Source organism: Protomyctophum parallelum (genome assembly GCF_964188405.1).
Source record: "Protomyctophum parallelum genome assembly, chromosome: 10".
Lineage (NCBI taxonomy): Eukaryota > Metazoa > Chordata > Actinopteri > Myctophiformes > Myctophidae > Protomyctophum > Protomyctophum parallelum.
The window spans coordinates 26,227,770-26,240,685 of record NC_139704.1 but is presented as its reverse complement, the minus strand read 5'-3'; the positions used below and the strand labels follow the sequence as shown (position 1 = coordinate 26,240,685).

At 45.4% G+C, this 12,916-nt stretch overlaps 1 protein-coding gene across 11 annotated transcripts in view; it reads left to right on the top strand.

Moving 5' to 3' along the window:
• kcnma1a (potassium large conductance calcium-activated channel, subfamily M, alpha member 1a) overlaps nt 1–12,916 on the top strand; it is a 263,823-nt gene that overhangs the window by 59,355 nt on the left and 191,552 nt on the right. For all 11 annotated transcript variants that reach the window (XM_083775288.1, XM_083775287.1, XM_083775296.1 and 8 more), the window contains exon 2: nt 1,821–1,985. In XM_083775288.1, coding sequence (XP_083631414.1) covers nt 1,821–1,985 — 165 coding nt within the window. The remainder of the gene's footprint in view (nt 1–1,820; nt 1,986–12,916) is intronic.

Below are 12,916 nucleotides of genomic sequence, written 5' to 3'. Positions count from 1 at the left end.
ATACGCCAAAGTATTTGCGCCTTTGATCTATGAAATTCTGCTTGAAAACAGTCCCAAGCTTTGTTATTGAGCCGACACATAAGCCACTTCCTCGATCCGGGTCACAGACAAAGAGCAAAGCGAGCCAAGATTGTCCCTACCCCCTCGTTCACTTTGCATTGGACTCAGTTTAACATATTGCAAGCCGGAGGTTGGTTGATTTCCGGTTACATCATCATAACGCGTCCGTCTCGTTACATTGTCCACGACAAAATCGGATATTCATAATAACCATCTAACAACGGCGAATTAAACACATTAAACAAATATTATTCGTGGAAAGACAATGGAATAAATGTCGTGGAACGCAGGTTATGCGTTCAAAGTGTTTAAAGTACTTTTAGTCATAGTCTTTTGAATAACGATTTAATTTAGTCATATTTTAGTGATCATCAGTCAAAGTTTTAGTTTTTTTAGTCAACTAAATCTACGGTTGATTTTGTAAGTCAAAGAATTTTTTTAGCGGGCCTTGATGGCGTCGTAATTTTACATTTTAATACATGCTGAAAATAGCCGATCTGCAAGCTCACAATTAACGTGTCACAGCGCGACTTATTGTGATTGTACATCTGCTATATTCAGAGTGCAACACCAGAGCGCCACCAAACATAAAATAACTTTTTTTAGTTCTACTGGATGTTTACCCAATGCACTAGTCCCTCCGTAACATTTTAGTCTAGTTTGTATTTATATTATACAACATTGTCGTGTAATATGCAGCCTGCATGATGATGAGAACAGTCTGAGATCAGCAGTTCTAAACCACTTTCTACCCCGAGGCCCAATGAGGCCGCAGCCCCGTAAATGTCCAAATGGCAGCCGAGCGACTGCACAGGCGCTCTCCTGCACATTCTCCTCCATGATCTCTCTCTCTCTCTCTCTCTCTCTCTCATGTGCACACGGACACATTAAACATACTGTAGGCAGATGGATGGTTATTGCTGTCGTGGCGTGACGGTCTAGTTGTTTCAGTGGTTCTCCGGAGCTCAGAGGTTGTAGACGGGATGTTAAAGCCCTATTAGACTTAGTTAAGTGCAGCGTTTCATAACAAATTCACATAGAAATCAGGAATTTGATGCTCGTTCAGTAAATTAGTGTTTAATATTGTTTTCCCCGATACTTCTGCTTCACAGCTCCCAAGTTGTGGGCCATTTGTGTGTGTGTGTGTGTGTGTGTGTGTGTGTGTGTGTGTGTGTGTGTGTGTGTGTGTGTGTGCGCGCGCGCTGCAGCGCAGCGCGCGCGCGCTGCAGCGCAGCGCAGCTGCGCGCGCCTCTCTCCCCATCTCTAATTCTAATTCAAAGGACTGTTATGTATTTAATCAAAACATTTAAAACCAAATTAAAATTTACTTAAAAGAAATGGCAGCAATTTTTTCTTTTGGTTTAAACCTTTTTTGACAAATAGCCCTTATCTTTTTAATAATACACTCATACAGTAGCTGTGTCTGCCTCCATCTCTCGGTGTCATTTTCTTTCTTTTTGTCTTTGTTGTGTCTTAATAATAATTAAAGATCTTAAAAATCTTTACTCCAATGCAACATCCATTCCTGCCAGAGTTTGTGCACATTTAGCTTGACCCAACATGTTGAGCACTTTTCCTACAGTTTACTGTTCTGTTGACATGTTTTCAGTGGTTCTTAAAGTGGGGTCCAGCAGCAGGGGGGGGGGGGGGGGGGGGGGGTTCCGTTCCGTTCCGTTTTGGGGTTCCAAACGGACATTTACTTACAGGTCTGTAACTTGCTGGGTTCCCTGACGGCGTGTTGTCTTCTTCCTTTTGTGCAGGAGGCTCAGAAGGTGAGCATACCCGTCCCCGTTATTCAAGCTGACGGGACGACTAAGGAAGGGGAGAACACAGAGGTCCCCCTTCAGGAGGTGGGATGGATGACCTCTGTCAAAGACTGGGCCGGGGTCATGATCTCCGCCCAGACGCTCACCGGCAGAGTTCTGGTGAGTTGATATCTCCAACCTGAGAATAATGTATTTTCTGGGATTGTTTGTTTGTTTGTATGTTTCGAGTGTTACGGCAAGAATAAGCCCCAGTTACATAACAAATGATGTGTGTTCATCATGTTGGGGGGCAGCCAAATCCCCCCCCCCCCCCCACCCACCTTCCCCCCAATCACATGAACAGAAAACACATTCTTAAACTGTTGACGGTTGCACCATAATCTAAGAGTGATGGTGATGGAGCCCACGCCAAATGGGCCCGCGCAGGTTTTCATAAGGCATAAGTCTTAATTGTGTTGGATGGTTAAATAAATGAGATGATGACCCGCACATCGCTCATTGCTTTTTCACGGCATTGCAAAAACATTTCCATAGCCAAATGCATATTGGGGGTCCTTGACATGAAGGCCGTATGACCTGTGTGTGTGTGTGTGTGTGTGTGTGTGTGTGTGTGTGTGTCTCTCTCTCCCCCCCCCCCCCCCCCCCACTGCATTGCACTCATTCAGTAATTCACTCTACTGAGGCTCAGCCAGCCGAAGTGACGTGGGCGTGTGTGAGAGACATTTATTTGTGAACATATGCAGTGTGTGCGCAGTAAGGATAGAAGTTGTCAATCTGTGGGAAATATGCTCTTGCATGCTGTCTTAAAGTGGCAAAAACAATGGGTCCACGATTTAAGAATGGGTCCTGACAAATAGTTTGGGAACCACTGGGTTAGACCACAGCATGGCAATTCATAGCATTTGTTATTCCATAACGCAACCTTTGTTTCTGGAGGGGAACCGAAGTGAATAACTGATTGGTCACTGTGATTGCCCAACAAAACTTTACCTCCATAAATAAACTAAATGCACCTCCATAAAAGCTGCGCATAAAACGGTGTATTGATTAAAAATGTGTCACCCTCTTGCAGAGACGGTTGACACTTTAATAAATAAGGTAACATTAAAAAATGTTGCCATAAAGGTGAGCACTAGCTTGTGAACTTGCCCACAGTCCAATATCTTGAATGGCCTTAAGAGCAGAACTGTCCTGATCCTGATAGGGGCATTTGTTTCTGCATTGTATTGAAATTACATTCATATTCATCACTGCCTTCCTCTGATTTGTCGCATGCTTTGCTCCGTGAAGCACTCTGATGTTTCCCACTACGATGAACTGTTCAGCTATGAATTACCAAACTCTTTCTTTCCGGCCGTCGCCTCTGTTCATTTGTTTGTCAAGCAGCACTTTCATTCGAATGGGAATAATAACAATGTCTGTTCCTCGCAGACATTTCATCTATCTGGGCGCGTCTGGGGAGCAGGTTGTAAACTAGACGGTGTACACACACACACACACACACACACACACACACACACACACACACACACACACAGCGGTACAGGATGGAGAAGGGAACCATCCAAAACGAATACGGTGTCATTGTTAGCGGCTGTTGGAATGTGACAGTCGATCTGCTCGACACACAGGCAGGCAGGCGGCTGGCTGGTGGGAGACAGAGAGGAGCTGGGAGTTGAGAGGCAGCCCCCGCGGCTTCCATCATCAGCCTCTTTCGTGGTGAAGGAGATGAGATGAGCTAGTTCCTTGAAGGGAAGCCGTCAGTTTCCTAAATGAGCCTCTCTTTCATCTTCGCTTCTGTCCCACTGGCACGCCGCACGGACACACACCCGCCCCGCATGCAAGTCCTTCTCTCACTCCACACGAGGGGCTTTGAGAAAGACAGCCTTTTAGTACACCTCTTTCAATCAGAATCAAACTTCATTGTACAGAGGCTGATTTTTTTCCCTTCTTTTTCCGTAAACTCCATAACCCCCCCCCCCCCCCCCCCCCCTCCCTCCCCCTAATGCAGTGGTTCTCAAAGTGTGGTCCGGTGACCCCCAGGGGTCCTTGTGGGCGTTCCACGGGGTCCCAAGCAACAACAAAAAAATCAAGATATCTACATTATATACATTATTATACATAGCAGCAGGCATAGATGTTGTGCATTATTAAGTCGGGTGCAAAAAAACCCAAAACTGAAATAAAATCTACGTGGCTTGTCCACAGGGAAAGTAAAGTCTCTACAGAGCAGGGGGAGTGGAGGCGGGCTCATAGGTTGGTGAACCAATAGTGTCGGCGTCGGTTTCCAGCGCTAGTTTGTTCCGCCCCTCTATGCTCGGAAAAGCATAGGGCTCTTTCAGGCTACGGGTCTGGTGACGGGAGGTGATCAGGCCTTAATTGGTCAGCAGTCTTGACGGTAGCCATGCAGCGGATGGATGGTCAGACATCCGGAGGTCTTTCCCTCCTTGGTACTGCGGCCGCCGGTCGCAGTATGTTAAACATTGTTAAACGTTGACGATGTTAAAACATTGTTGGGACGGTTTCAACAGATTTCCACGTGTGCCCCGGCATCGTGTTGCCGTTTTCTTGAAAGTAAATTGTCTGTCGGGTGGAAACCTCACATGTCCGAAACAGTCACTTTTCAGGGTTCAAATTCAGATGGAAAAGCTCAGAACTCGCTGCTTCGTGGCTCCGCTTCGAGCTTGTGGATCTGCTACTTTTCATGCTTTTGTGTGACGCTGTAGGATGATAAAGTAGGGCGTTAATTTTCGGTAAATCAAACAACAACCAATGTACTATGGAGATAAAAGGTTTCTGCGCCGACAGCAACGATAAAGTATCCCCTAATGCTTCTCCCTTTCACCCCTCGATCTCGCCGTGGGCTAAAAGCTACACTGTGGGAGCCCGGCCATGTGTGACTGGGGGTGATAAATATTTGATTGGACTTTATATTGTAAGGGTGATGACCAACACAAAAAGCTAGCGAGCCCTCTGAGACGAGCAAACACAGACCGGCCAACGCTTCCGTATCAATCATTCCCCCCCCCCGGCTTTTGTAAAGCACACAAGGTGACAGTGTCCCTAATCGAAATTGGATATATGGCTGTGTCTGTGTGTGCGTGTGTGCACGTGTGTCGGAGGCTATGATCACATGGACGGATGTCTTTGATAAATGACCAGTGCAAGGAAACAATGTATTATTGCAACTCTGCTTTGTCGTAAAGTCTCTCAGCAGGGCACGTCCGTGCAAATCAATACACCCATGCACGCACGCACGCACGCACGCACAACAAACACACACACACACACACACACAAGGGCACATGCACGGTCACGGTCCTCGCCTGTGTGTGTGTTTGTGTGTCGGCACCTGCTGCTCGTTGTTGACAGTTATTTCTCAGCATGAGCAATGCCCGCCGGCTGTAATGGCCTCCTCCTGGCTCACGTATGCTGGCCGTGCCAGCCACGGGGCGACGGCCCGTTGCTTTTCTCTTCCAGCCGTGTGCCGCCCGCCCGTGGCCCCCACCCGTGACCGCCACCGCTGATGATGTTCCCCAATCACATGCTTGTCATGTCTGGCCCACTCAGTGTCTGCTCTAGCTGGGACTGTGGTACTCAAAGTGGGGTTCCGGACCCGGCGTGGTCCCCCAGGGGTCCTTGAGGAGGGGCTTCCACAGCAGAATGTGTTAGTATAGCAAGTGTCAGTCATTTCAATCTCTTTTTCCTTGTTTTGTACAAGTTCACAGCTTGTACATCTGCAAAAAAGAAAAAAAGATCTTGATAGTGTTGTCAGAAAATATTTTCAGATGTCTTGACATGAAAATGACACAGATACAGCATCGGAATAATTCTTCCATTTATCTGTTGGCTATTACAAAATTAGCAGATGTACATAAGTGTACATAAGTCTGATGTATGTATATAATTGTTTAGAATCTAATTCATCGTAGATTTATTTAATTTTTTTACATAGCCTAAATCGTCTCTTCTGGGGGGTCCCTGGGTTGGGGCAATACAATTTGGGGGGGTCCTTGACATGAAAGGAATGTGGGAACCACTGTCTTATAGTATACCGGCGGGGTTGGTGGAGTACCTTGTCCAGCACTGACGTCTCCTCCCGGGCAGGGTGTCATGCGGTGAGCCTGCACCGTAGTGCTGGTGTTGGTGGCTTTAGATTGGTGTGGTAATTCAATAGGCCTGGGGCTATACTTGATCTTTTCAGGAGCAGCCAAGCCGATCCAGGCAGGGGAATCAACAGGGAAGGCAGGGCGCAAGGCTATTTGTCTCAATCTGCCCCATGCCTTTCTGCTTCTAGCATCCGACACATTCTATCTTGTTTGTGCACGCACATGTGTGCGCACGTGTGCGTCTGTGTTAATACCTGTGTGTGTGTGTGTGAGCGCATTTAGACGGCCCGGTGGACAACCACAGAAGATTGGATGACTGGGCACCGTTAACACGGCAGTTGCTATGGTTACAAACGTTTTGATGGACAGCAGCACAGATACCACACACACACACACACACACACACGTTTTTTACTTTACCCCGAGGACATCAACATTATTTTTAGGACGGTATTGAAAATGGCCTAAAATAACAGATGATAGCTATTTTTCGCTAATAAGTCTAACGCTCAACCCCTAAAACTTACCCCCCCCCCCCCCCCCCCCGCTAATCAAAACACAAACCCCAACCTGAATATTTTTCTAATTGCAAACCTATCTCCACAAACATCTTTTCTCTCACGGAAATGTCCTAACATTGTCTATTTATCAAATTGTACTATGCTTGTTTGGTCCTCACAATTTTAGTAATACGCACGCACGCATGATCTGCACTGTACAAGGGGATGCCAGCATGTCCCTTTCTTTTCTCAGACACGTTCATATCGACGGGCAAAAAACGTATCTCCATATTTCGATCTACAAGCTCACAAAGAAGTCGCTTTTTTTTCTGTGTGTGTGTGTGTGTGGGTTTTATATTATACTGAACCAAGTAATAACGAGAGCCCCTGACTAAATAAAACACTGGATCCATTGGAACACATTTTTTCTTCCATTCCCTGAAAAGTAGCGTTTTTTACGGCCGACGGCAACGACACCCACTTGAAGAGACTCGCCTACACAGGGCATCTCATCAGCAGTGCATTGTGGTCCAGGCATAGAGCCTGCACACCGAAGACGCTAAAATATACTTCTTTTTTTTGTATGGCTTTCGCCTTTATTTTATATATTTTATGGAGGGACAGACAGTAGGCTGACAGGAAATGGGGAGAGAGATGGGGGGAAGACATGCAGTAAAGGCTGTCGGGATAGGTAGTCGAACCCGCGGCACACTGCCAGACTGGATTACCAGCCAAGGTACCTGGACCACTGAGCCATGGCCTAAAAGATACTTCTTTATTACAAAATGGAGATGTAACTGTAGAGGCAAATGGTAGCGGACCTAGTAGAGCCCTGGGGGACCCCCAGTCATCTAAGCATCTAAGTCTCTATTGGGTGGAAACGCCATAATGTCCAATACTGTTGTTTTTCAGGATTCTAATTCAAAACGCTTCGCGCCGTGTTTCAAGCTTGCGGATCTTTTGTGTGACGCTGTAGTAGTAGTAGGATCAAGTAGCAAGGAAAAAATGAAAAGTTAGAATATGGCTATAATATGAGCATCCCATAATTAGCAAAAAAAAGACATGGTTGAGGATTATAACACCACCACCCCCACCACCACCCTGCTCCGCCTCCATCGGCTGGTGGATTTGCGCAATATACAGAAATAGGTCAGGACCTGCCTCTGTTTCTTAATGGGACCTTGGGTGGAAACACCAGAGACCATCTGCTCTGCCGGCCTGTTCCCTCAGCCCTTTAGTCATCCCTCTGTCCGACCCTCAGTCCTGTCTGTCCCTCAGTCCTGTCCCTCCCTCTGTCTGTCCGGCCGTCCCACAAGGTCAGGCCTTGTGAAGGTTGTTGTTGAGAGGAGGAGGACACCGTTGGACGGTTGAGACGTCCCACTGTGGAGAAAATGAGTGTGAACGTGTTCCCTCCTCCTGCTCCTCCCGTTCCTCATCGGCGCTATCGGGTTTAAACCTTGTATGTCCAAAGCTGTTACTTTTCAGGAAAAGGACAAAAAAAACAACGACCCATGTTTCAATGGATCCACTGTAGTTATTATTTTGCCACAAGCTCTTGTTAATTACTTTTCATTGCTTCAAACTTAGAATATATGCACAGAATCTCTGTACGCACGTCTGTAGTTCATGTATCTTGATGAAACCCTTGGATCGACCGACCGAGTACAGTGTCCGGCGTCAAGCCGGCCAGAAAAGGCTCTGGCTGGGGGCACGGTGGCACAGTTGGTAGTGCTGTTGCCTCACAGCTAGAAGGTCCTGGGTTCGATTCTCGCTCGGGGCGCTGGCGGCGTGTTTCCTCCTCCGCGTCATCAGTGCCCATACCCGAAGGCGGGGTTGGCGAAAGGGCCTTTCTGTGTGGAGTTTGCATGTTCTCCCCGTGTCCCCTAGGGTAGGTACCCTCACAAAAACATGCAGTAATCCTGGTCTCTAAACTGCCTCTCCCTGGCTAGCCGGGGCGCCTGATGGAGGGGAAAGGAACTGGTTGGAATAACGTGTTCCTTCCACGCTCTACGTCCAACCAGGGAAACTCCCCCCTGTCAGGTGTAAAGGAGCAACTTGGACACTCAAGCATGAAGGAAGCATGAGTTAAGTCCGTTGCTCTCCCCAGGTTGGCGGAGGGTGTGTAGAGCCCAGGATCACATTAGATGATTGACACAGGGGTGAAAAATGGGTTACAAAATCGTGGGATAAAATATATATAAAAAAAAAAGAAAAGGCTCTGGCCGTTGCCCGAATGAGCCCAATCAATTGCCATGGCAACCTCAGCCTATAGCTTGAAAAGTTCCCCACACCTGTCGAATTCCCCACACCTGCCATTTGATTAGTTAGCAGAGGTGGGGACTTGGACTCGAGTCTCGAGACTCGACTTGGACTCGAGTCCCGATTTTGATGACTTTAGACTTGCTTGATCAAATCAAAAATAGACTTGGACTTGCTTGGGACTTGAATGCCAAAGACTTGAGACTTGACTTGACTTGAACGCCAAGGACTTGAGACTTGACTTGACTTGAGCCCTCTTGACTTGAACATTTTCAAGTCACTTAATACCTTACAGCATCTGATTATCTTTTTTATGACATGTAAAATAGTTTGGTATTTGTATATAAAGGGATGCCGCGGATCGGATATCGGGTCGATATCAGCCAAAAAACGTGATCGGGATCGGATCGGACTACAGCGAAAATGACCGATCCATTCCAAGCACTGCAAGCACTCCACTCCAGTCCATTCTAGTACTCCACTCCAGGACTTTATTCCTCCAGCAGTGTGCGCTACAGAGGCATTGGCAGCCCCAGTCACACTTCACAATGGCAGTCTTGCACAGTGCAGGCTGCTAGGCTAGCCACTAGCTATTACTGCGCGCTGCTACTCAGTGTGGACTGTGGAGAAAGCCACATTGACAGCCGCTCCCGCATGGGAGTATTATATATTCTAAAACAAAAAAGACCCAACAGCCGAGTGCAAAAATGGATTCGCCACCGTGGCAACAACAGCAGCAAAGTTTCAGCCTTAGCTCCATGCAAGCTAATCTTTAGCATTGATTAGCGTCAACATCTTAGACGAGAGACGGAACAGCGCAACAAGCTGACAGCTGAGCATGACGACATGCTCATGTTCTTAAAATGATATATCCCCACAGTCCCCAACAGTTGGTTGACAAATATGACCGCTGTTTGTCAATACTTATGTGACAGACCATGCTATGATGCTAATAACTGCTTAAGTGCTAACCAATGCTTAAATAAACAGACACTATTTCCATTGTCACGGACAGACAGTGTGCTGTGTAGCTGTAGGACAGTATGCACGGTTTGGGGATCAGGGGTCCCCACTCCCAGCCAAATGATAGGTTCCATTAAGTACACTCTAAATTGACATTGCTATTACAATATAAACAAATACAAAATAATAATTTGGGGTCACAGAGATACAAATTGCTGGGTCCTTAAAATTTTGTGCATAATGTGCATAATACTAATAAATAGTATGGATAAAAAAAGGCATAGAATACAATAAAATAAATTTGTCACTAGAACACTTCCACATTTGAAGTATAGGCTCAAGTTGTTAAAAATAAATGGGTCAGTTATTCTCAACCTATACTCATGTGGAACTTGTTTGTTGACTATTATTCTGGGGAGGTGTTGTTCTCTGTTTTGAGTAATAATATTATCACTTGATCAATCCTGATTCAACATTCCAGACTATAAAATCTGTAATAAAAGGTAAAGATAAAAAATGTCTGACAGATTTGGGAAAGCATAGAGCGACTTAAATATGTGCTGGATCGGATTGGATCGATATCGGATCGGTATCAGTTATCGGATCGGTTTTGATGATTTTAGATCGGTATCGGATCGGGAGTGGAAAAAGTGGATCGAGGCATTATGTAACATTCCTCTTCTACCCTGGATTTGAACACCTTTTCAGTGCAAGTAATGACATTTTACCATTGTAATAATAATAGCCTGCTTGCTCAGGGGAAACATTTAATTTGTGTCAGATCCTGTGTCTCGGTGAGACATGACCTTTGACATGATCTAAATGGCTCAATAGATGCTCATGATTTATGTAAATCTTTACATATCATTAATTAGTATTATGTCTTGGTGGGACTTGTTTGGGACTCGAAACAAAAGGTAAGGACTTGGTTGGGACTTGAAACAAAATGCTTAGGACTTGATGGGACTCGAAACAAAAGGTAAGGACTTGGTTGGGACTTGAAACAAAATGCTTAGGACTTGGTTGGGACTCGAAACTAAAAGTTCAGGACTTGGACTTGCTTGGGACTTGAATGCCAAAGACTTGAGACTTGACTTGACTTGAGAGCAAAGACTTGAGACTCGACTTGGACTTGCAACATAGGGACTTCCTCCCACCTCTGTTAGTTAGTCAGTCCACTTGTCAGTTTGCACTCTTTACCAGTTACCTTACCACTGCACCTTTCCATATGGGCCACAGACAGACAGATGGTTATAACGTGTAGGGGCATTCATTCGCTATTTGCATCGTTCCCGAGTAGGCCAGTACCCAACGGGCACCGGCGTAGTATTTATAGAACAGACACACTTTAAAAGAAATGAATGAATAGCAAAAATAGGCTCTGGTATGACAAAGTAGGGCATTATATTAAGAAGAAAAACGATGCAACACAGAGATGAGTGAACAGCCGTCTCACTCTCTCTGTGTGTGTGTGTGTGTGTGTGTGTGTGTGTGTGTGTGTGTGTGTGTGTGTGTGTGTGTGTGTGTGTGTGTGTGTGTGTGTGTGTGTGTGTGTGTGTGTGTGTGTGTGTGTGCGCTAAATCAATCAATCAAATTTATTTATACATTCATGAAAACAACTCTCATTCTAATAAAGTTCTTTACAGATCGATATAAACAGCAAAACAGAACCATAATTAAACGGCACTCCAGTCATAGTAGTCAGTAGAGAGAAAAGAAAAGGCAAGGCAAACCCTTCTTAAACATAAGGACGTTCAGAAGCTTGAGAATATAGAGTTCCAGAACCTGGATTTAAAAGACTCAACAATGGGAGCAGATCTAAGAAAATAACTAATGCACATGTGCTGTGCTGTGCTGTCTGAACTTCTCTGACAGCCATAGGTATTATGCGAGATGGATTTTACCCCTGTGTACTTGTGTACAGATGTTGGGCTGCATTTAAATGAACGTTGCGTACGTGTGCCTTGCAGCTGTTATGCGAGTGTGTGTGTAGTGCTATGGGCTGTGGCGGCTAATTAGACTTTCCCACGGCGTGTTTGGAATTAATGTCTAGTTGCTGTCGCTAAAGTCATCATCAGCACGGATACAGCTGCCAACGCCGCCATGCAGCGCTGTCTCTCTGTCGCCTCGCTCTGCTATACTGCTATACTCGCTATACTGCTGTACTATTGTACTTTTACTCTGTGTACATTTTGAAAGCAAGCTTAACCCTTATTAAACCTTACATTAAAAATGTACATTGAGTAAATTAAATGTTGATACCCTTGCAAGTATACAGTAATACAAAGTGTCTGCGTGCGTGCGTGCGTGTGTAAAACGAGAAGTAACCTGCTATTTTCAGTGGGCGACATCACTAGGATGGAACTCGTTAATTTATATAGATAACCAGCACCTTATCGATCCTGCTTATTGATCCAGACTTTTTTTTCAAGCCCACTATTGAGCATTTTCTAATATTTTGTGGAAATACGTGAGACGACAACTTTTGAACAGAACTGGTATATTTTTATTTATTGGCCAGTTAAGATGAAGATGAAGATGTATATCATTAAAACAACCATTAATTGCTTTATCATACTATAATTCTAACAATGAATGAATGTCACTAACACCGGCGTATCTCCTCATTGCCTGCACCAATCGCTCCCACTTTTCACACAGGCATTGACCATAATAATATGGAGGTCTTAACGGAGCCATTTTTTCAATAAGATTAATAATGAATGTATTAGTGAATAAAAACCTGTTTATTTGTCTGTGGTCTATCTCCGACCGAGCCACACTATTAGCACACATCTCTCCATGCCAAAAAAAATCTGCACGCTCCCAGAATCCAGCTAGCCTACATTTTACCGACGCTACTGTCATATTTACTGTACAGATATTGTTTTTTACATCACCACACGATCCCACGGGCAAAGTTGCTGTGACGTCATAATCGTCACACTTCTCCACCAGCACACAGGCCAGCCATCCACACCGTTTGCACACATCTCACCATGCACAGCAGCAACAGCTAGCCTGTCCACACATCAACCTTAAACCACTACTTTGCATTCATATTCATGTCATATTTACAGTACTACGGCCTTCACAGTGACCGGGATCCCCCTTTGCACAGACAGGCGATTGACGATTCAAACCACACACGGGTAAAAACAGTGCAGGCACCATTGTGGCAGACAGGCAGCTGTTACACACGGCGCATAGCCTACTAAGGTTATTTAACCACTTTGCAATGCAATGTTTGAACGTCACT